Source organism: Poeciliopsis prolifica, unplaced genomic scaffold, assembly GCF_027474105.1.
Source record: "Poeciliopsis prolifica strain line A6 unplaced genomic scaffold, Auburn_PproV2 SCAFFOLD030, whole genome shotgun sequence".
Classification (NCBI taxonomy): Eukaryota; Metazoa; Chordata; class Actinopteri; order Cyprinodontiformes; family Poeciliidae; genus Poeciliopsis; species Poeciliopsis prolifica.
This window is the reverse complement of record NW_026562405.1, coordinates 1,525,742-1,546,930: the sequence shown is the minus strand read 5'-3', so window position 1 is coordinate 1,546,930 and position 21,189 is coordinate 1,525,742. Positions and strand designations below refer to the sequence as shown.

The 21,189-nt window shown below is 35.0% G+C and overlaps 1 protein-coding gene and 1 long non-coding RNA gene across 3 annotated transcripts in view; one reads left to right on the top strand and one right to left on the bottom strand.

Annotated features, from left to right (window-relative positions):
- lactbl1b (lactamase, beta-like 1b) overlaps positions 1 to 5,901 on the bottom strand; it is a 22,809-nt gene extending 16,908 nt beyond the window's left edge. The window contains exons 1-2 of the mRNA XM_055050393.1: positions 5,789 to 5,901; positions 273 to 348 (exon numbers count right to left, since the gene is read on the bottom strand). Of these exons, the coding sequence (XP_054906368.1) occupies positions 273 to 332 (60 nt within the window). The 5' untranslated portion in view covers positions 333 to 348; positions 5,789 to 5,901. The remainder of the gene's footprint in view (positions 1 to 272; positions 349 to 5,788) is intronic.
- The window catches only part of LOC129372859 (uncharacterized), a 24,258-nt gene extending 3,069 nt beyond the window's left edge, over positions 1 to 21,189 (top strand). For both annotated transcript variants that reach the window (XR_008607296.1, XR_008607297.1), the window contains exon 3: positions 20,425 to 21,189. This is a non-coding gene — a long non-coding RNA (uncharacterized LOC129372859). The remainder of the gene's footprint in view (positions 1 to 20,424) is intronic.

Below are 21,189 nucleotides of genomic sequence, written 5' to 3'. Positions count from 1 at the left end.
TGGTTATTAAGTGACTTGGTGTGATGCAGGAAGTGTGAAAATAAGCACTCTGATCCTGGTTGTGTAATCTGCACAGGGAGAGCAGCATCTGGCCCATTTTACCACAACATGATCTCACTTCCAGCTACCAGAGCACTAATCATTGCAGAGGTTTAATGTGTTTTTACCTTAATGCAGAGTTAGTGCATTTACCACTTAAGTTCTACATCTGTTTGTGTGGAGGATTGTATGGATTTGTGTGGACATGGAGTTCATTTAATGTTGGTTTTTACCTGTGTTTGAACCCCATCCAGCGAGGTTTGCTGTAGAACTTTACTCCCTGCCTTCCCCATCTTGAAAAGGAAGAACCTGTTAGTTGAAAGACACAAACAGTTTTTCATTTATCAGCACCAGCAACATAAGCTTGCAAGCTCTTCTTCCTATAAATGAGCAAACTAGCCACAATGCTTTTGCATCATTTTGTATGTTGTTTTTTACTCTTTGTTACAATAGTATTTATTTGATAGCTTCAGCTCATCTATTTGCCAAAATAGCAAGCCAACAGTTCACCACACTTAGCATTGAATTGTACACAATGCCTTTGAGATTGCTGCATTTTCTAATACAATAATAAAACCCCCCAAAACAAAATCAAAACAACCTTTTTATCTCTCAATTAGGGTGCTTGTTGTTTTTAAATTTTGCAGTTGCAGATAGGATGGTTTTGTTGGTGAACACACTACAACATAACACACCCTGGCTCTTTTTTTGCTCAGCAGCTGAATTCACAAAAAACACTTAGAAGATCATGTGTACCAAATGTTATCCTGTAAGTTTCAACAGTGAGCTTCAAAACATTCTTCTGCACTTCTTTCTTAAACTTATCTGATGCCCTGCTCAGATTATCTATGTCTTCTCTTTGGTTATCAATTTTTTTTCTTTACCATTTTAGAACCACAGATTTACATATTTTTAAAAGTAAATATTTCTTCATATCAAGACAATTAGTTTTGAAATGGCTAAGATTCAGACACAAATGTGATAGAAAAGTAGTTTGCTGCCCTTCAAAAGGGCAGCAAACAAAATTTTATTTAGAAATGTAATCTGTTTGGACAACTTTTGCAAGACAGAGTGGATAACTAAAGACATGGCATGCACTTATAGTCTAATGCCAAAAAGGCATGAATGCTAGATTTCAATTGAGTTGCAGAATTTCTCTTAGTATAAAGACAGTTTTCGCTCAAATGCCACAGTAGTTGACAAACCATTTATGGTACAAGATACCATCAGATAAGCTTAAGAAAGAAGTGCAGAAGAATGTTTTGAAGCCCATGTGAAGAAATAAACAACACCAACTGCATGTTGAGAAAACATTTTGGCTGAGATTACCATTTCTGTTTTGAAGTATAAATGTCAGAAATACATCAAGAAAGCTGTTTTTTATGTGTGTGGCATTAATGAGTTCAAAGGCATTTGTAATGCCTTTGAACTGGCATTATAAATATATTATCATATTACTTTCAAAGGCATTTATAATGAATTTGAACTGATTATTAATCAGTAAGACCAGACATTTCTGTTTTAAAGAAAGGTGATGTGGATGAAGCTTCATTATTCCGAAAGAGGAATAATTACTAACATGCAATTCTGAAAGCATTTAGACTTCATTTGAGACTTGCTGTGCTGAAAAGACACTAAATTTTAAAATCAATCATGAAGCAGTCCATACAATTTAGAGCTTGGTTAGCTCTAAATTGCCGTTGTTTTTCAAAGTATTGAACTGCAATTCATCTTAGTCCCTGGTTGAAAAAAAAGTCAATGAATGCCAATGAAATCTGCAAAACGCTGTGTGTGTGTGTGTGTGGGTATGTATATATATATATATATATATATATATATATATATATATCTATATATATATATATATATATATATATATATAATATATATATAATATAATATAAGGAGGCAGAGGAGTGAGTGTGAGAACCACTGTCCAGGACGAAACAACTAAGATCCATAAATACATCAGGGACAAAGCCTCAACAGACAATGTGCTCAGTGAATGTCTCAGACAAAGGGAACGGAGGTTGAGGTGCCAGAGATACCATCATGGGAGGACAAGCCCCTACATGGGATGTACCACCAGCAAATAACCCAAGTGGCTGATATCAGTAAATCCTACCAATGGCTGGAAAAAGCTGGACTCAAGGACAGCACAGAGGCCCTCATCCTGGCCGCCCAGGAACAGCCCTAAACACCAGAGCAATAGAGGCCCAGATCTACCACACCAGACAAGACCCAAGGTGTAGGTTGTGCAAGGAGGCCCCTGAGACAGTCCAGCACATCACAGCAGGGTGCAAGATACTGGCAGGGAAAGCATACATGGCGACATAACCAAGTGGCAGGCATAGTGTACAGAAACATCTGTGCAGAATATGGACTGGAAACCCCGAGATCAAAGTGGGAAACACCCCCAAAGGTGTTGGAGAACACCAGAGCTAAGATCCTGTGGGACTTCCAGATCCAGACAGACAGAATGGTAATGGCGAACCAACCAGACATTGTCGTAGTGGATAAATATCAGAGGAAAGCCGTTGTGGTTGATGTAGCAATACCAAGTGATTGCAACATCAGGAAAAAGGAGCACGAGAAACTGGAGAAATACCAGGGCCTCAGGGAAGAACTGGAGAGGGCCTGGAAGGTGAAGACCACAGTGGTGCCTGTGGTCATCGGGGCCCTCGGGGCAGTAACCCCCAAACTGGAGCATTGGCTACAACAGATCCCAGGAACAACATCAGACATCTCAGTCCAGAAATGTGCAGTCCTTGGCACAGCCAAGATACTGCGCAGAACCCTCAAGCTCCCAGGCCTCTGGTAGAGGACCCGAGCTCAGAGGATAAGAACCACCCGTGGGTTGAGAAGGGAATTTTATATATATATATATCACATTTCCTGAGCTCTAAACCTTTTCATCACAAAGCCAATACCTGCTCAATATATATATATATATATATATAAATATATATAAAACAATTGTGTTTTATTTGAAATTTAAAACAACTTGTATATAGAAGACAAAAACGAGAGGAAATGAGAACAGGGTGTAGCTTCCAACTATAATTTTAATTCATAATTTTACTGTGTAGCTGCTTTTTATTTATTTATTTTTTACCAAAATAAATGCCAGACAGAAATCCTTCAGTCAGACCCCAAGTATTTCCCGAAATTCACATTCAACTGCATTATAATGATGTAACTTTGCATTGTTTTTTTCGTTGTTTTTTTAAGGAAATGAATATATTTATCTGACTAACTGCATGAATGTTATTCTTAAAATCAAAATGTATCATTTTGATCAAAAAGAAACTTTGAAGGTTCTATGTTTTTATTTCTGTCGTTCCATTTTAAAAGGATTGTTCTTGTTGTTTTTTTTAAAAAGTTGACCTAAATAGCAAGTCATCAAATGAAAACTCCCAGAAGATTAACAGGTGGTGATTTTTGAGTTATCCTTGTCCAGAAAACCTTTTCAGACACGTCAAGTCTACAAGACATGAAGTAGCTCCACTGTTCAAAATTCCAGTTTGTAAAATCTTTTTTGTGAAATCTATTGCTTGTTGACGGTGTTCTTTCATTTTATGATTAATTATTTATAGTTTGGATTATAAATATTTTAAATCACTTGGTGTGGAAAGTTCTATGTAAAAACTCTTAATTTGTGTCAAGGAGATTGTAAAACAAAGTCATGTCCTCTGTTGACATTACAAACGACATTAATGTCTGTGTTATGCCACTTGTTTGAAGGCTTGAAGAAACATAAGATAATGTGTGTTTTTCAAGCCTCACAGATATGGTTTTGGATGTAACTGTCTTTTATTATCTGGGATTTTACATTTTCTCATTTAATTCTCTGAAACACAAAATAGGATTGCTTTTTGCCTCACATTTCCTGAGCTCTAAACCTATTCATCACAAAGCCAATACCTGCTCAAACACTTCAGTATGCCAGGAGTATAGAAAAATCTTGCTCATGCTGCTCATGCTGCTTATAAAGCAGGTAAACGTGCTGACTAGGATGTTTTATCATCCTAGTGTTGCCACAGAGACAAGAACACTTTTGGACAGCTACTTCAGTTATTAAGTGGAGAAAATATGTTTTTTTTTATCAAAATGCTAAAATGATAAGCTAAGGGGGTTAATTCAGTCCTTTTTTTCCCCCTCAACTGTTAGCAGTGACCAGGTGAGATTCAGCCCTCAAATAGCAACACAAAAAAAGATACAAAAATCCATGTATTGAGTTAGTTGTTTTCAGACAACTTATTATGTTGCTTTTTCTTTAGTCATCTGTTTTGATTGTAGGTCCAAATTAGGTGCTAAAAATGTAATCCTTTTTTTAAGAGATCGATTGACCTTTTAGATAAAATAAAGAATAAGCAGGAAGATGTCTTCATAGTAACACAATTATCCCTTGGGTGGCATAAAGACGTCTGATGACAATCTCAAGCACTAACTGCTCTCCATTTTAGAACCTGTTACTGTTTAATAACTTCACTTATTCAGTATGTAATGCAAATGAAAGGCCCCATTTTATATAGTTTTAAATTTGCTCCAATCTATGAATATTACTTTCATATTGCTACCTGTTTGTTCAATAGGTAATCATATGGTATTAGATGGGAGCTGCTAATAAAATTATTTGCCACTCTTTAATTAATTGTTGAATATTTTTCACTTTTTTGTTTCTTTTATAAAAACATCCAATATTTTATTTCTAAGACATTTTCTGTATCGAATAATCTAAATGACTTCTTTACTTCAGAACTGATGTTCTTGATCTTCCCTTGCACTGCTGCAGTAACCCAGTTTCTTTTGAGGTTCATTAAAATTTTATGTCATCACTCCATAATAAACATAATGTCCTGTGGTATTCTCAGTTTTCCTCATTTTATGCTTTTCACGTTGTAGCCTGCTGGGGCATTGCGTGTAGAGCATCGCTAAATTCTGTGCACTGTTCCAGAGCATGAGCCAGTGCAGAGTACTGCACAACTGCAAATAGCTGCCAGTTTGAAGACACATTTTCCTAGCTTTAAAATGCCTTGATCAGGTTCACACAATGTGGAACAATGATGACCTTTACATTTAAGGGACAGGAGTGAGAATTCTTAATTGAGTACTGCTGAAAAAAGTCAGAAAAGTTCAGTAAATTCATGGGTGTTATTTCTTACAGTAAATATTAATAATAGAGTGACAAAAGGATCATAGGCTACCATGTTGAGACAAGAATTAATAAAGTATTGGTTGATTAGATACAAACAAAACAGGGACTTTTATTGCCACTGATACATTGTTGATTTGAAAAATTTTAACAGATAATTTTCACAAGAAAAAGCTCCTGGTTTCTTGTAAAATGAGGAGCCGATTTGGCTCCTAGTTTCCTCCAACACAACTATCTTAGTGGCAATTAAAATAGCCAGGCAACGATATTCTTCCAGAATCATCTTTTTAATATTAGTTTGTTTTTCAGCTCAGCTACAACTGACATCTCAGTTTAAGCCTAATTACTTTAATTTGAGGTTAATACTTTTAATTGCTGTTATGTATTCAGCATACAAACAATGAGGTAAAATTCATAATTTCCAAATTAACATAAGCGCATAAAAAATTAAAGCACAGTTGTATATAAGATGATGCGCCATTAGCACAAAGCGGCTAGAATTTAATCTGTGCAACATGTTATATAAGCTGAGCAAAACAATTTTTTTTCTAGGCCATGAATCCTCCTAAACTTGTCAATTCATTGAACACTTACCTCACGTTCAGAATCTGTTCACTGCTCCGGCCTCTTCGTCAAACGACTACAAGCAAAAATATTCTGCCTCTGTCCTATCTGTGTTTGGGAGCTTGAAAGGAGATTCTGACAGATGTTAGTATCATGGCTATGGCTAAATCCTGCTTGTATCAACCCTAGTATTCTGGATTAACGATCTCAGCCAATGGGCACATCTGTTCATGCTACAAAAATAGGTGCTCTGTAAGTGTGTGCAGACGGGAGATTTAAGTGGATATTTTCTCTCAGCCTTGCACAAAATCTTAAGTATCATAGCAAAAGTAAACAAATACATGTTAATATCTTTTAATGAAAGAAAATACAAACTACTGCTTGGGAATATAATTTTAAAGTTCTCAGTTTGTAGAAAACCTTTACCAAAACAATAAATAAATACAAGAGTATAAATATACACAACACTTTTGTGCACCAAGGATGCATTTTCATCATATCTATGCAGTGACGTTTTTTTAAACCCAGAACTATTTTTTATTTTATTTTATAATAGAAATTTCTATTTCTTTGTTTGTTTATTATTTTGTACTTGCTGGTAGATTTTAAAAGGCTAAATAAATAAATAAATGACCATATTCAGATGAAGACATATTGATTATTATTCCTACCTTTTACTTCCTGTTTACACTGAATTTATTAGAAGGATTATTTGAACAGACATATCATTATAGAAATATTTTACCACCACTGGAAAATGATTTTTGACTTATAGGAAAATGTTTGTGTATGTGTTCTCTCATGACGTACTTAAGAATATCACAAGCAAATGAACCAAAAGTATATAATCAACACACAAACTGTATTGAATACACTTCACTTTTACCAAAATAATTATGTATAATATATGAGGAGGACGGCAATCAAGAGATTTGATGAAGTCTGAGTCATTATGTTACATAAACATTGTCATAAACATGGCCCAGCTGCAAAAATGATCAAGAGGCTCTAGTTTGTTTATTTCTGAACAAAGCATTATGAAGGCTCAATTATTTCACAGTTGCTTCGTCAGCTGTCAAAAAGATGTTTTGTGAAGCATTTCCAGTTCTTTCTCCCTGTTGGACTGTATGATTTTTTCCTCCATTTGTGTAAACATCTACACCATGTTCCAAATTATTAAGTTATATTTTCTCAATTTTTTTTAAATGGTTGATGCAAATGATGGCCAGTATAATTTTCAAGTCATGAACTATTACAGTATAAATCAAATTTTACTGAACAAAGCTCCCCATGAGAACAATATTTTTATAAAAAAATAAAAATTCAAAATGCACTGTTCCAACTTATTATGCTCTGCAGATTTTCCAAACATTTTATGGATTATAAAGAACTACAATCAGTCATTCTTCTGGAGGATCTTCCAACTTGAGGTTCCAGAGGCAGCAGCAGCTTCAAATAACTGTTTGCTGCTTTGCAATGGCATTTCAACAGCTGCTCTCTTAATCCGATGAATTTGTCTAACAGAAACCTTCCTCATTATGCCTTTATCTGTACAAACCCATCTTTGTTCTGAATCAGCCACAAATCTCTTCACAGTATGAAGATAACGCTTCAGTTTTTGTTAAATTTCTAATGTTTTCATATCTTGTCATATGGCACTACACTATCTGATGATTTTGGTCAGCACAGAGATCCTTTCTCTTTTCCATATTGCTTGAAACCTGTGGCCTGCTCAATAATGTGGGACATCCTTCTCAAGTAGATTTCCATTAATTAAGCTCACCAGACAAACTAATCAAACTAATTTCAGTTCTGAAATTAGTTATTGTGATTCCAAAAAGCCCTGACAACACAACACCATCTATAAATTTAACAGCACAACAAAAAATGTAATCTTTATGACATTCAAATCCAATTTACATAATAATTTGGAACACTGTACTTCAAACAGTATCAAGTATACGTTACTGAGACAGTTATGCAGAATGGAAAACTGTCTCAGTTTTATAGTAGCTATATAAATTAGTTGTTATAGCTAGTTTTTCACAATAAAACACTTATAGAAGTGGTTCTTAACCTGGATTCGATCGAACCCCAGGTGTTCAGCAGAGCCTCTCCCGCAAAGGTAAAGACACACTTGTGTAAAGTCGTGATGACACGCCCCGCTTACCCATCACTAACCCTAACCCATCACCGCTGAAGAGGATCATGTGACATTGGTTGGCCAATCAGCGCTGCAGGGAATTTAGTGCGTGCAGTAATCAACCGCTATCGTAGTTGGATGTCGTGTGGTTTCTTTCTCAACATTTTAATCCATACTAAACTTGTCGAGGAAAAAAAGAAAGTGGTCGGACGAATATGTACAACATGGATTTACGTGTATCACGTAACGGGATGGGAGTAAGGTCCTATCTGCATGATATGCAATGCCAAGTTGAACAACTCTAGTCTCGCACCGGCAAAACTAAGGGACCACTTCTTGAAGCTGCGTGGAGATGGGGAAAAGTAAAAAAGTATTTTGTGTATTCAAAACGACAAAAAACAAATTAAATTTCAATTTTAAAAAAATGTAATTATTAAAAAATGTTAAATTAAAAAAATCCAAATTTATTTTTAATTAATAAAATAGCAACAAAAAAAAGTCAAAGAAATTTGGGGGGCTGAAATTCTTATATGGGGCCGAAATATTTTTGGGGAGCCAGATTAAAGTAATACCGTAATTTGTTGTGAGTTCATACACTGTATTGGTTTTGTTCTTTGAGCAAGGTGATGTTCATGCACGGCTCATTTTGTGCACCAGTAAAAAAAAAGCATATTATTGATCACTAAAGAAGAGTTCAGTGAATGCGCATATGAAACTGGTGGGTTCGGTACCTCAAAAAAGGCTAAGCATATTGCAAAAGACAAAAGCTTTGGTTTGAAAATTAAACCACATTGCTAAGGTCAACAGGTTTTTTTTAAGCATATAGTTTTTCTTAGCATCTCTTACATGACAGAGTTGTTGTGTCACTCCACAAAGTAAATTGGTTTGTTCTTCTAATGCATACAAATATGCAATTTCAGACAACCATATAAACAATGATATACATACATTCAAAAGCAGGCTATATTCTTTAATCCAGTGCAACTTACATGTAGGTTATGATGTTGTCTTGTGGAAAGAGAGAGCAGTAAAGCCTTCCTTAAAGCTGAGATTTTGAATCACCTCCAGAGTTTTAACTCCATTCGTTGCACCCACTTTTGTAATATTTCCAATGCACTTTGTCAAATAGCAGTCTAAGAGTTTTGCTTTAATTCCTTGTCCTAAAGGGTTTAGAAAAATATATGGGGTGAGAGTGCTTGATGAATCCAGTTGCTTGTGGTAACCTTGATTAAATTCAAAGCAAATGTCAAGCGAAGTGAAAAATTTTCTTATTGAAAATTCTTAAGCTTTGCACAGCTCTGGATCTTGGCTGTTGCTGTATGTTGATGTTGAACCTTTTATTTCCTAAAAGACATTTAGCCAATCATTCAATGTGAAGAAAGTAAACTTGAGGATATGAAACTATTTGAATGAGGTATTGATGTTTATTTTTGATTAAACAAATTCCATTTGTCCTGTGTTTGCACTTTGAACAAAAGGATATTGTTTGGCTTAGCATCACGAGTGTTTTGCAAGTGCATCTTTAGACTTCTTCATGACTGACATTTCAAATCATCATTAAGTCTTCGGGAACTAAAAGATCAGTATTTATATAGAGTACAAAAAAGGGGATCAAATGTAATAAAATAACAATTTTACACTTCTTTGCAACATCCTTCAGGTATGCAATTTAGTCCCTTTTCAAAATACAAAAGGGATTACATACTTTTTAGTCTCTGATTTTAATTGCTAATGGGAAAAAGAGGAAGTGGTGTTAAATAGACTTGTTGGTAATTACCGCTGTCTCTGAGGTCAAAAAGTAATTTTGAAGTAACAATAATAAATGTTTCTAATGAATGCAAAATTACTTATTTTACTTTATTCCTGATTGATAAATGATTTTGAACAAATATGACAATGTTAATGCTGAAATAAAACAATGTTTTGTGTAGTGTACATTTGTATTTAGGTCCTACTGAGTCAATACTTACAACCATATTTTACTGCAATTGCAACTAGCAAATCTTTTGGAGCTTAACACATCTAAGGACAGCGGCTTTTTATTTTACATGGACAATATCCACTTACTGTAGAAAAAGGACTCAAGCTATCAGCACTTAGAACAATATTCCTGTTGCTTTTATGTATGGAGTGTTAGCACCCCCTGCATGCTGTGGAGAATATGCCTGTGCAAATTTATATTTGCACGTTTTGAATGGGACTGAGGTTTTTTTTTGTCTTGTTTCATAATTTTGAGAACTTCTTGCTTTGTGATTTATGTATTTTTTGTGGAGATAAGAGTTCAAGTTCATAATTAAAGGGGTGTGAATAGTGTCTTAAATCACTGTATGTAAAGTGAACTATCATTTCTGCTACCAAAATTTCAGAGAACTGTTAAAAGCAGATCTGAAAGAGTGATGTGTTACCATCAAACTGCCCCTAGTTTTTCAATCAAAAGTTTAAGAAAATTGCCAAACTTCTTCATCAGTTATTTAGTTTATTTCATTTAGATCATTGCAGTGATTTAGAAAAAAACAAAACAGAAACCTGCCTTTTTTTAAAAAAATAAATAAATATTTTCATAAGCATTCCTGCTTAGCAAAGATTTATGTTACAAAACAGCTATTTAGGGCATGACCTAAATTAAAAATCCCAATTTGTGATGACAAGTCATTCCCCCTAGATGGCAGAAGTTCTCCACCTTGAAGCCACCAGTTTTTAACTCAGTTTTCATATCTATAATTTTTTGAACGCCTACGCCCTAAACTGCATGACATTGTTGTGTTGTTAATAAAGAGTATTACAATGAGTGCAATGAAGTTAAAAGGAAAGAAACTGAATATCGATAAGTATAATAAAAACATCCATCTCAGTACAGCTGTTTGTAGTTAGATTTTCAACACAGAAAATACCTGTGGCTTGTTTAGCATCTGCATAATCAGTTTCTATTTTCTGTTTATTTGTAGTATCCATGTGCCAAGTTTCTGCTGTTAGTTACTGAAAACAAAAAGACCACAAGATTTTCCATCTTTGATACAGAAGTGCAATCAAGTTTGTTCCCTGGGGGAAAAGTCAGGAATCATTGATTTGGTTTCTGAGTGTGTGTGAAAACAGAGAAAAGAAGATACAGAAAAAAAATGTACTGGCTGACAGAATGTCATGCTAAGAATCATTAGAGTGGCAAAAGTGGAAAATAACTGCTGCCAATAGTCTGAATGCTCAAACGTTAAAACACATGGGAGCATTTACCAAGTACTCAGCAGCTTTGCATGAGGAACACGTTCCAGCAAATTCACTTACACGTGAATGCCAATTACATTATCACACAAATCTTATGTGTTTCTCTCTTTCTTTTTTGGGACACCACAAACCATGCACAGAATCCCCTCAATAGGAAGATAGGATAAAAGAGTAAAGAAATACCAGATACATGCAAGGCAGTCATTAAAATCGGAGATCGTTAGACCGTCAGTAATTAGGAAACACGTTACAAAAAACCTCAGTTACAAATTGTAGACATTTTTTCTTTCCCAAATAATTTAAAATCAGCCAGAGAGTAATCCACCTCAAGGAAGCAGATGAAAATAAAAGATACTTCGGTGGCTTTGCCAGTCAATCCACTTTCATGAAAAGAATATTCACGTTCATTAATGTTTGTTATGCATTGACAAAAACATGTGAATAGCACATAGAGCTTTTAACATTATTATTTCATCGAACTGATTAAAAAAACATATTAAAATCAAATTGTTAAACTTTTAACAGCTGGTAAGGATAGACTCCTGGATGACTGCATCTGTCATCTAAAATTGCAACAATATAGCAGCAAGACTCTTAAGCTTTTTTTGAAAACAATAAATATTTAAAGAATTTCACTTTGTATTTTATGAATTTTATTCTACAAACACTGAGATAATTTTGTGTACTTCTCATATTCTGAGAGGTTGTTTTTACTCATGATAAATGTACCAGAAAATCACAATTACAAAAAAGAAAGACACACATAATGACAAACACCTGTGGAATTGATATTTTTTCAAATTATTTGTATTTTTTGCTGTTTTCATATTCAGCCAATTTTATATTAAGCTTGCAGTTTAATTTTCACAAATATAGTGTTTAGAACCTGTGAAGGATATGAATTTTATAGTTTCTCTTCCTGCTTTACTGCCAAAATTATCTTTTGTGCAAAAACAAGCCCTTATGTTAAAAAATATATTATTTTTTTACATATTAACTTGTTTAAATACAAACAAGTGACTGACTCTTTCATAAAATTTGAATTTATATTTCAGATTCCCATTTATCATAAAAGAAAGAATGTGGCTACCTGGTGATGAATCAGTTTTTTGGTTGCTGCTGAATGTTTTTTGGGGGGGGCTTTTAATTATTTAATACATTAGAATTTGCCTTTTAATGACGCTCATTGGTCAGATTAAAAGTACTGTATGAAAACTATCTTTAAGTGGATTTCAATAAGCCTTCATTTCTATACTTTTTCATCTGTGTCATTTCTATAATTTTTTCTAGTTTATAATTTTATTACCTTAAATTAGCATATTTCATTAGCTTTAACCACAGGATCATCATAATTAACACAAAGAAAATATCAACCTGTGTGTAATTTATTTATAAACATTTTAAACAAATGACAAGTTCCTTTCACTTTGGAACTCCGTCACTAAAATATATGTTTTAATAATATTCTAATTTAATAAATATGAACATATACCCTTCAGATGACAATAATGCCATATTTTCATTTTTGTTGTGAAAGCAAACATGGTGCCATGGGAACATTGCTTCTATAATTATTATTTTAGCATTCACAGTTTGACCAGAAGATAAACTATGACATTTTTTGAGACATTTAGAAAAATCTGTCCTGCTATTGAATTGAAGCAATAATCCAATAATACCACCACGCAGTCTCACGCTTCACTTGACTTTACAGACACTTCACTCATACTTGATATTGAAAGAAACTTAATTAATTAATTTGGCCAGTAATTGTCTAGCTACTTATACAGCATGAAAATTGCATTCCCACATAGCTACTTGATTGCTAAATATGAAAATAAAAGAAATGAGACAATTCAATGGAAAAAGTAACACACTGAGCAAAAAAAAAAAAAAAGCTGGCAGATAATTGCAACAAAAATCTAAATCTTTGACACTTTGGCCTTATTAGTATTCTTACATAGTTTAAACAGCAAAATGTATCACAATGACTTTACTAATATGTAATGACCACTGTTTGCTACACCCTTAAATTATTTTCATATTACCATATCTGAGCAAACCTGGTCTTAAAACGCTTGGTTAGATCAAGCTCACTTTCATGAGCCTTGATTTTGTTTTTCAGGTAGATTGGGATGTTCACACTTGGTGACGAAAATGTTGCCACAAGCCATTTTGTTGCACACATTGCATATACAAGCAGACAGGCTATTGTTCATCTGTGTCATTGTAGATTGCGTCAATCCTTGTCATTCGTTGGCTTTCTCTTGACCTTCGACCTACTTGGTTTGTCACTGTAGAGCAAAAAGAAAAGCGTCTGGATGCAGCTTTCTCATTCAGGGATCCTCTAAGGCTGGCTCATATATAGGTCAGGATATGGCCGTTGGTATCACTTGCAAAGGATAAACAGATTCTGCATGATAGTCAATGTGTGCACGCTTGCGTATCTGCGTGTGCCTGCTTGTGTTTGGTTGTATGGCAGAGACACACACTTAATTGTAGGGTTGATGAGCGTTAGGGATGTCCCTTCAGAGAAGGAAAATTCCATCTGTTGCCAATGTCTCTTCATTTTTCATGTTTTTTTAAAACTTGCATATGGTTTAAATTTGTCTCTGCCATACAACCAAACGTTCATTACAATATGTTAATACAAATTATCGGATCCCCCTCAAACCCTTTCTATTTATAATACTGGATTGGATAATGGGTAATACTATATACATTAAGTACGTCTTTATAACATTAAGAAAATATATATTTAATTTGCTTATGTTTTTCATCTCTAGGGAAGGAAACAAACAAGATTTAACACAACAGTCTTTATGGAAGTCACAGAAAATTAACCTCTTTATTGAAACAGTCTTTCAAAAATCATTTTAATTTTCACATTGTTGCAATGGGAACTTACTGAAGGTTTATGCTTCAGTAAATTCAAAACCCGATCTATTTCCTTCACAGTTGTCACAATCTTACGTGATACTTTGTAGCACAGGAACCTACTCCAGAAATGGTTCACAAACATGTCAAAGCGACCATTAATCTTTGTTATAGTTTTCTAGATGTTCACCAAAAAAAAACAAAAACAAAGGGAGTTCATGGCCTAGATCAGTGCCAGCTGTTTGGCTAATAGGTAGAAAGATTTCACTTCATTGTTGCCGGCATGAGGAGCAAATAGTAGAAAGCCATCAAAGTGTCATCAATCGATGCAGAAAATCTAGGTCACAGCGATTTTACTCCCTGGTAATCATTGCATGTGTATATGTAGAAATTAAATTGACTGTGCACTGGAACTTTGTAAATATTCACAGAAGTTTCAGAGAGAACAAAATAAATGAAACATTTTTATGTTTTTCGCATCCTTTTTTAAAGCAATTGTTTTATATACCTATTTTAAGGATAAGAAACATATGCTGTCCCTTATTGTTTGCTAAAAGTTAAATAAAGTAAACCTAAATAAAATAAAGTGAAATAAAATTTAATTAAGTTACACTAACACACCTCCCAAAAAATTCCAGCAAAATTAAGGTATAAATAAAAGAAGGTGAAAATAAAAATTGTTGGTGACAAGAAGACAAAAAAAAATGCATACCTATTTTCCCTGGCAGCATATTATCTTATGTCAATGCAATGCTAATTGAATCCAAGGCCAACTAAAGTTTAAAGGTTTGATCGAACATTAAAAAGAGGTTGTCCTCTGAGACCTATTTTTGCCTGTTGTCCTCTGAGACCTATTTTTGCCTGTCCCAGTTTAGCCCTGTGGTTTTACACTCACAATTTTGGAGTCTGTCGATTGTCATTTACCCAGCTTAATGACCGTGGGTGGCCTGTTATCAGCTTCACCCAACAGAGGGAAACAACTGATGTCACTCACAATTTTGCTCTGCAGAGGAGAGCCACTGTAGTTTGACACCGATTTTGCGGGCAGCAGTGCCTCGAGGGGTGCGAGGATCGATGCCTTCATGCTTCAGTTGACATCAGAGAGTTCAAAGGGCCAAACTATTTATGACCCCTGGATGACACTCTGGGTCCATCCAGCCATGGCGGCGCTGGAAGCCATAGAAATACTGGCTTCCAGCGCCAGTGGTGGCGGTCAACACATCTTATACCTAAAAGATACATATGTGTGATGCATATTGTAATCTTAGTTAAGAACTTTTTGCAGTGGGAATAAACACGTTCTCTCAATTTTAAGTGATTTTGTTCCTACAAATTTAACACACTAAATTTAAGTTATCTATAATTAAATACCCGCACACATTTTTAGATTATAAATTTAAGAAAATTATTTTTGAAAATATCAGCTGCAATTACATTTAATTGAATACAAATTAAAGCGATTTAATGTTTTAATTAAAACAATTTAATGTTTCAATTTGTAAAACATTAAATGCCGCATAAAATTCTTCATCCACAAATTAAAAATGTATGTGCCATAAACCCATGTATGTGCCATAAACAGCTTTTATGGCACATACATGAGAAACAGTTGCTCTTTAAAATTAATTTTAACTCCACTGTTCTACAAACCACCTGGGTCAGTGGAGTTTTATCAACACACAGTTGAGCCTAACGAATGACTGTTAGGTTTACGCAAAGGGAAACCTGCGAATTCTCATCCCGCCTTCTCACCTAGACCATCTTAATGACAGATCTGTTACTTTGTCTGCAGCTCTCTGCATCGGCAGCAGTCATCAGTGCCCCCCGCGGTACCAAAATGACAGTGTGTTGACAGAGATTGATTCTGATGTCAGCAGTTTCACACCACCACCATCAGCCACTTGGGAGAAGAGAGAAAAAGCTCTTATCTTGGAAGTCACATACAGTGACAGAGAGATTGTTGTTTCCTTAGGGGTTTTTTTTTGGCAGACTTCTTAATTTGTTTTAGCAGGTGATACACAGTCCATATGGATGACAATAATGTCACCTTCCAGGAGGTGTCTTACAGTTTCAGATCGGGCTTAGAACATGCATCCTCACATGTAATGGATGGAGAAATGGTTTAATTTATGCCTCCTGTTAGAGACATTACATTAACGTTTAGAGCAAGAGATGTGTAACTTTTGAAGTATCAGTGTAGTTGAACATAAATACATTATGTTTCATCTTAGAAAAAACAAAGCTTTCAATTGTTCGACTGTAGATAATATGAACAAACACAGTTACGAAGACGACATGCCACAGCCTCAAATACTACTATATGCAATGTTGTTTAAAGCACAAGTTTAAAAGTTTTGTTTTTTTGGGGGGGGGTTTACTTTGAAAATAAATAAATGAAAGTTTGCATTTAGAAAAAGTTTTAGAAATTAAAGTCACAAAGAAGTGTCAGAAATAGGCTCACATTCTATTAGAAATTCATGTTGCTGGGAAAACCCTGTACATAAAACATCAGCTCTGCATCCACAGAAACAGTCATACAGAAGCAACATTAGCTTCTGTGCACCCCAGTTCTGGGATAAGCTTCCAGAAAATTGCAAAAAAGCTGAAACATTAAGTTCCTTTAAATCAAGACTAAAACTTCCTTTTTATAGTTGCCTTTGAACAACTATAAGTAGTCAAATATGGGACATATTTGATATGCATTGGTGACTTTAGTGACAACACTTGACAAAATGTTAATGGTTTTCACAACTGTTCACTATATGATATTGTTTTTTATGTTTTCACAATGTAAAGCACTTTGAATTGCTGTGTTGCCAAAATGTATTTTACCAATAAACTTGATTGATTAATTTGAAAATTTATCTTTGACTTGGTCAGATTATAAGCACACTTATTATTTAGCTGCTGTCCTCTTGCCCTCAATACTGATGAGTCAGACCTGGTTGGTGGAGTGCATTAGCAATGGTTGAAATTCCAGGTGGTTTTGCTATCTCCACAAAGATTGCAGGCATAATACATTTAGTGCCACATTTTTTTTTTGTTTGTTTGTTTCATATCCTTCCCAGATTTGTGCTTTGACACCGTATGGTCTCAGAGGTCTACAGACAACTACCTCGATTGTGTTGCTTGGCTTCCACACAGACACCTCTGTCAACTATGAGACCTTGTATGGACAAGTGTTTTCAGTTCCAAATCATATTTGCTCAACTGAATTTAGCACAGCCAGGCCACAGTTGGGTTGTAGAAATGTTTCAAGCTTAATCAGTAGAAATTAGATGCAGCTGAGCTCAATTTTCAGTGTCATGGTAAAGTCTGCAGATACATATTTACATGAGATTGTTTTATTATACTTTTACAAAATTTTCAATCATTTTAAATAAAGTTGCTATATTTAGTTATTGTAAAATGTAAAAGAAGGGAACTACTGCATCACAAATCTGGGAAGGATATCACAAAATGACAAAATTAAAGAAGCTGAGAAATCTATTGTTTAAGCTCTGTAAACATTCAGTAAACAATTCTTAGACTATCCATACCTGCACCAAGAAATTGCAAATTAGAACTATCATAAACATTCAGGCATATAAACAAGTTCCAGAAACTTTGCTGTCTTCTCTGGTTGTGAGCAAATTTATGATAGGCTGAGATAAATAGAAAAAGTGTCTTGTGGTCTCACTAATCAAAGTTTGAAATTCTTTTTGGCAATCATGTATGCTCCCTCCCCCAGGGGAAGGAGAAGAATGACCATCTGTCTTGTTATCACAGCACAGTTCAAAAGCCAGCATCTGTGATGGAATAGAGTTGAATTAGTGCACATGGAATGGATAACTTGCACATCTGTGAAGGCATCTTTAATGCTGAACAATGTATAATGTATTTTGAGCAGATGCTAACATTAGAGACTGCCTTTTTCAGACAAGACCATGTTAATTTAGTGCAGATTTTGCTAGGCCACATTTGCACAATGGAATGATTTGGCAGCATACTTTTAAATCAACTGAGATAGAAATACAATAACCATGGCTAAGCTCTCAAAACTTTGTCTGAAATACAGACACAATTCAGTCTTTTAAAGTCCTTCTCCTATGATGTTATTCCTACTTTTAACTCTCTTTAACTCATTGTAGATATAATGTTTAAGCTTATTTAGTTATCAGATTTTACTTATATTTACTTCCCTCAGTTTCCCTCCACAATAAGAAAGAAACAGCGCAAACATGGCATCAATTGGAGAGTTTTAAGGCAAATACCACTGCTGACCGAAAATAATTCAAAATCGATGTCATAGCCACAACATGCACAACACGATGCAATAAAAACATCATACTGACGGACAAACATTTGTGGGGGGAGTGTAATGAGCAGGGAATGTTTTGCTGCTTCAGGAACTGGAGAACATGCCACAAGAGAAAGAGTCACAAATTATTCTTGGTACTATAAAAGGGATTTGAGAAACATGTTGTTTTTTTTTTTGTTGTTTTATAAAGTACGTTCAATTTTCAAAACAAAAGCACTGAAGTAAAATGCCACATTACATTACTACTTTGTAATAATAGTCTTGGAGAGAATTTGTTAAAGCAAATAAAGTATGAAATGTTGTATTTGGAAAAATAAAATAAAAAATTCAGATAGAAGAGAGCTCAATAGTTTTAGCAGGTCAAAATGTGTTTATAGATATTGCATTACACATGGCTGAGATTGATTTATTTTAGAAGACTTGTGTTGTACTTATTCCTGTTGATGTAGATAAAAAAAAAAACTGAGTACAGATCCCTGCAGTGCTCTCATTTGGCACACAACTCCTGAAAAAAAAAAACACTGAAAGTACTAAATAATCCAGTGAATTGTGAAGACATTCGCCACAGTTTTCTGATGCATTGTACACAACACAGCAGGGTTCTTTTCTTTTCCCCACTTCCTTAGAGCACAGGAAAAAGGTAAAAAAACCAAGAGATGGTAATTCCAGAGTGACCTGATTTCTCTGTACAAGAAGGTTTTCAATAAAGCAGATAGGGAATGACTTCTTTAACCCCAAGCCCAGGGGAAATAAGCAAACTGCAGCCAGTGCTGAGAGGTCCTTTCTCGTTTGACTGGAGGGGCCAATGATGAAGTCAAAAGCAATATGGAGCTGTGATATGTTAGGGCAACCGTAATATACTCCTTAAAGACGTATGAGTATGATTTTTCAAGTGCTGGACCAGAGCAGGATGTCTTTCACTGAATTGTTATATTCTCTTGGCTAAGGCTAAGGTATGTGCTGAAATCTGCAGGAGCTTTTAACTTGTTAGCCATCTTCTCACCTGATGACTTGGACACAAATCTTTTTCCGTGTATGAAGGTGTGTAAAGATCTACAACTGATTTGTGAGGTAAGACTATAGCAGATAAAGAGAGAAATTGAGGGTCTAGAAGGGGCAACATCATAACAGGTTATTTAAAGAAACTTTTAAAAAAAAAATTTAATTTTTGGGTTGTCTCTTGTCTTTTAGTAGCATGTTCCTGTAATCTTTTGAATAAACATCTTGCATGACATTTTACAAGAGTGTGCCATTTATTATTTTCATGCAAACTATTTTTTAATCTACTCTAAGAATTCTTGGCATGATTTTACTATAACTTTATCGTAAAATTGTGCCTTTTTTATTTAGCATAAAAAAGGCTCAGTTTTCTTGCCAGCGGTCTTTCTTGGATCACTGATGATCCAAAAAAAGACTCTTGGATCTTGATTTCCAATCAAAATTCAAAATTTGCTCTAATCTGCAAAAGAGTCTTTGGACCAGAGAGCAACTCTTCAGTCCTTTTTCTCATTAAGAAGTTTCTGATGTCTGTTTTTCAGTGGCTTCATATAACAGTGGTAGGAATAACCTTTAAATATTATATTAATTTACAGAAGTGCACCTGTAGCGACTAAAATAACACGGCAAACCTTTTTAAGGATTACAGTTCACACCTGTTAATATTTAGACAGAGAAAAAAATTCTTCTTAGAGACGGACAGAATCACATAACTCTTTGTTACCAAATCACTGCCAGTCCTCCTGCTCTGCTCTTGCACCTTTTTGTGCAGCCTCTGTCATCGCACTAAATCAAAAAGCTAGAAAGTCACATGTTCACCTGGGATACATTTTTATTTCTCCAACTCACTATACTATGGCAGTGCAGAAATTTTGCTCCTTCACATTTTTCACTCTTTCAAGCTCATTTCCTTCACTTCCGTTATTCCAGCACTCTCGATAATGACTGAATTGATTTCAACATTCTCCTTATTTTCCCTTTTGCTTCTTTCCATATTCATCCAATTCAATCAGGTTGAAGTCTGAACTTTGGGCCATTGAGATATGTTGAGTCTTTCATTTTCAGTCATTCTCTGTTACATTTGCTGTTGTGTTTGGGTTCAAATAATGGATCGTTTCAATCTCTCAACAGCTGCCACCTCCACCAAACTCCACTTCATCCACCTGGGAAGAAAAGGACACCTGCACCGCAATACTGCTCCTAGGTGTTGTTTGGCATTCAAAACTCTCAATACTGAGCATCAAATAAGAAAACGATACCAACTTTGTGATCAATCCATTTCTCACACTGCTGACGTCAGCTCCACCCACATCCAACTTTGGTAATCATAACACCTTGGCTTGGGTGTAGGAGGTTCTGTGGTACCCATTACAGAGAACCTTCAACACCCAGTTTGCAGCCTCAGTTAGAAGCAGTCTAAGAAGAAAATGAGGAGAGTTCACATTGTGTCTCATACTCACCATGTTCTACATAAGGACTAGAGAGGTAATTATTTGCAGCTGTAACACAGTCTGGTTTGGGAATTGTACTACAAGAGCCTACAGTGCAGAATGAGGACAGGTAAAAAGACTATTGGTGTTTCTCTGCCTGTCGAGCTAATCAACCTTTGCATGACCTGCTGCACTTGCAGTGATGTAGAAGTGTGACGGTTGCCCATTCACACATTTCATTGCTTCCTCTTCCTGCAGTCCTCTGAAAAAAAATATTGCAACATGAAGGCGTTAAATACTAATAGGGAAACGGTTTTTCTCCACATAAGCCACCAGATTCCTGAATGCACTGTCAAGTGCCTTCCCTAAACTAAGTCTGTACTGTATATACACACTATCCTCAACTTAGCCTTTGTGTTATATTGTGTGTTGGACTGAAGAGAAGCATCTCATTTCTTCATGTATT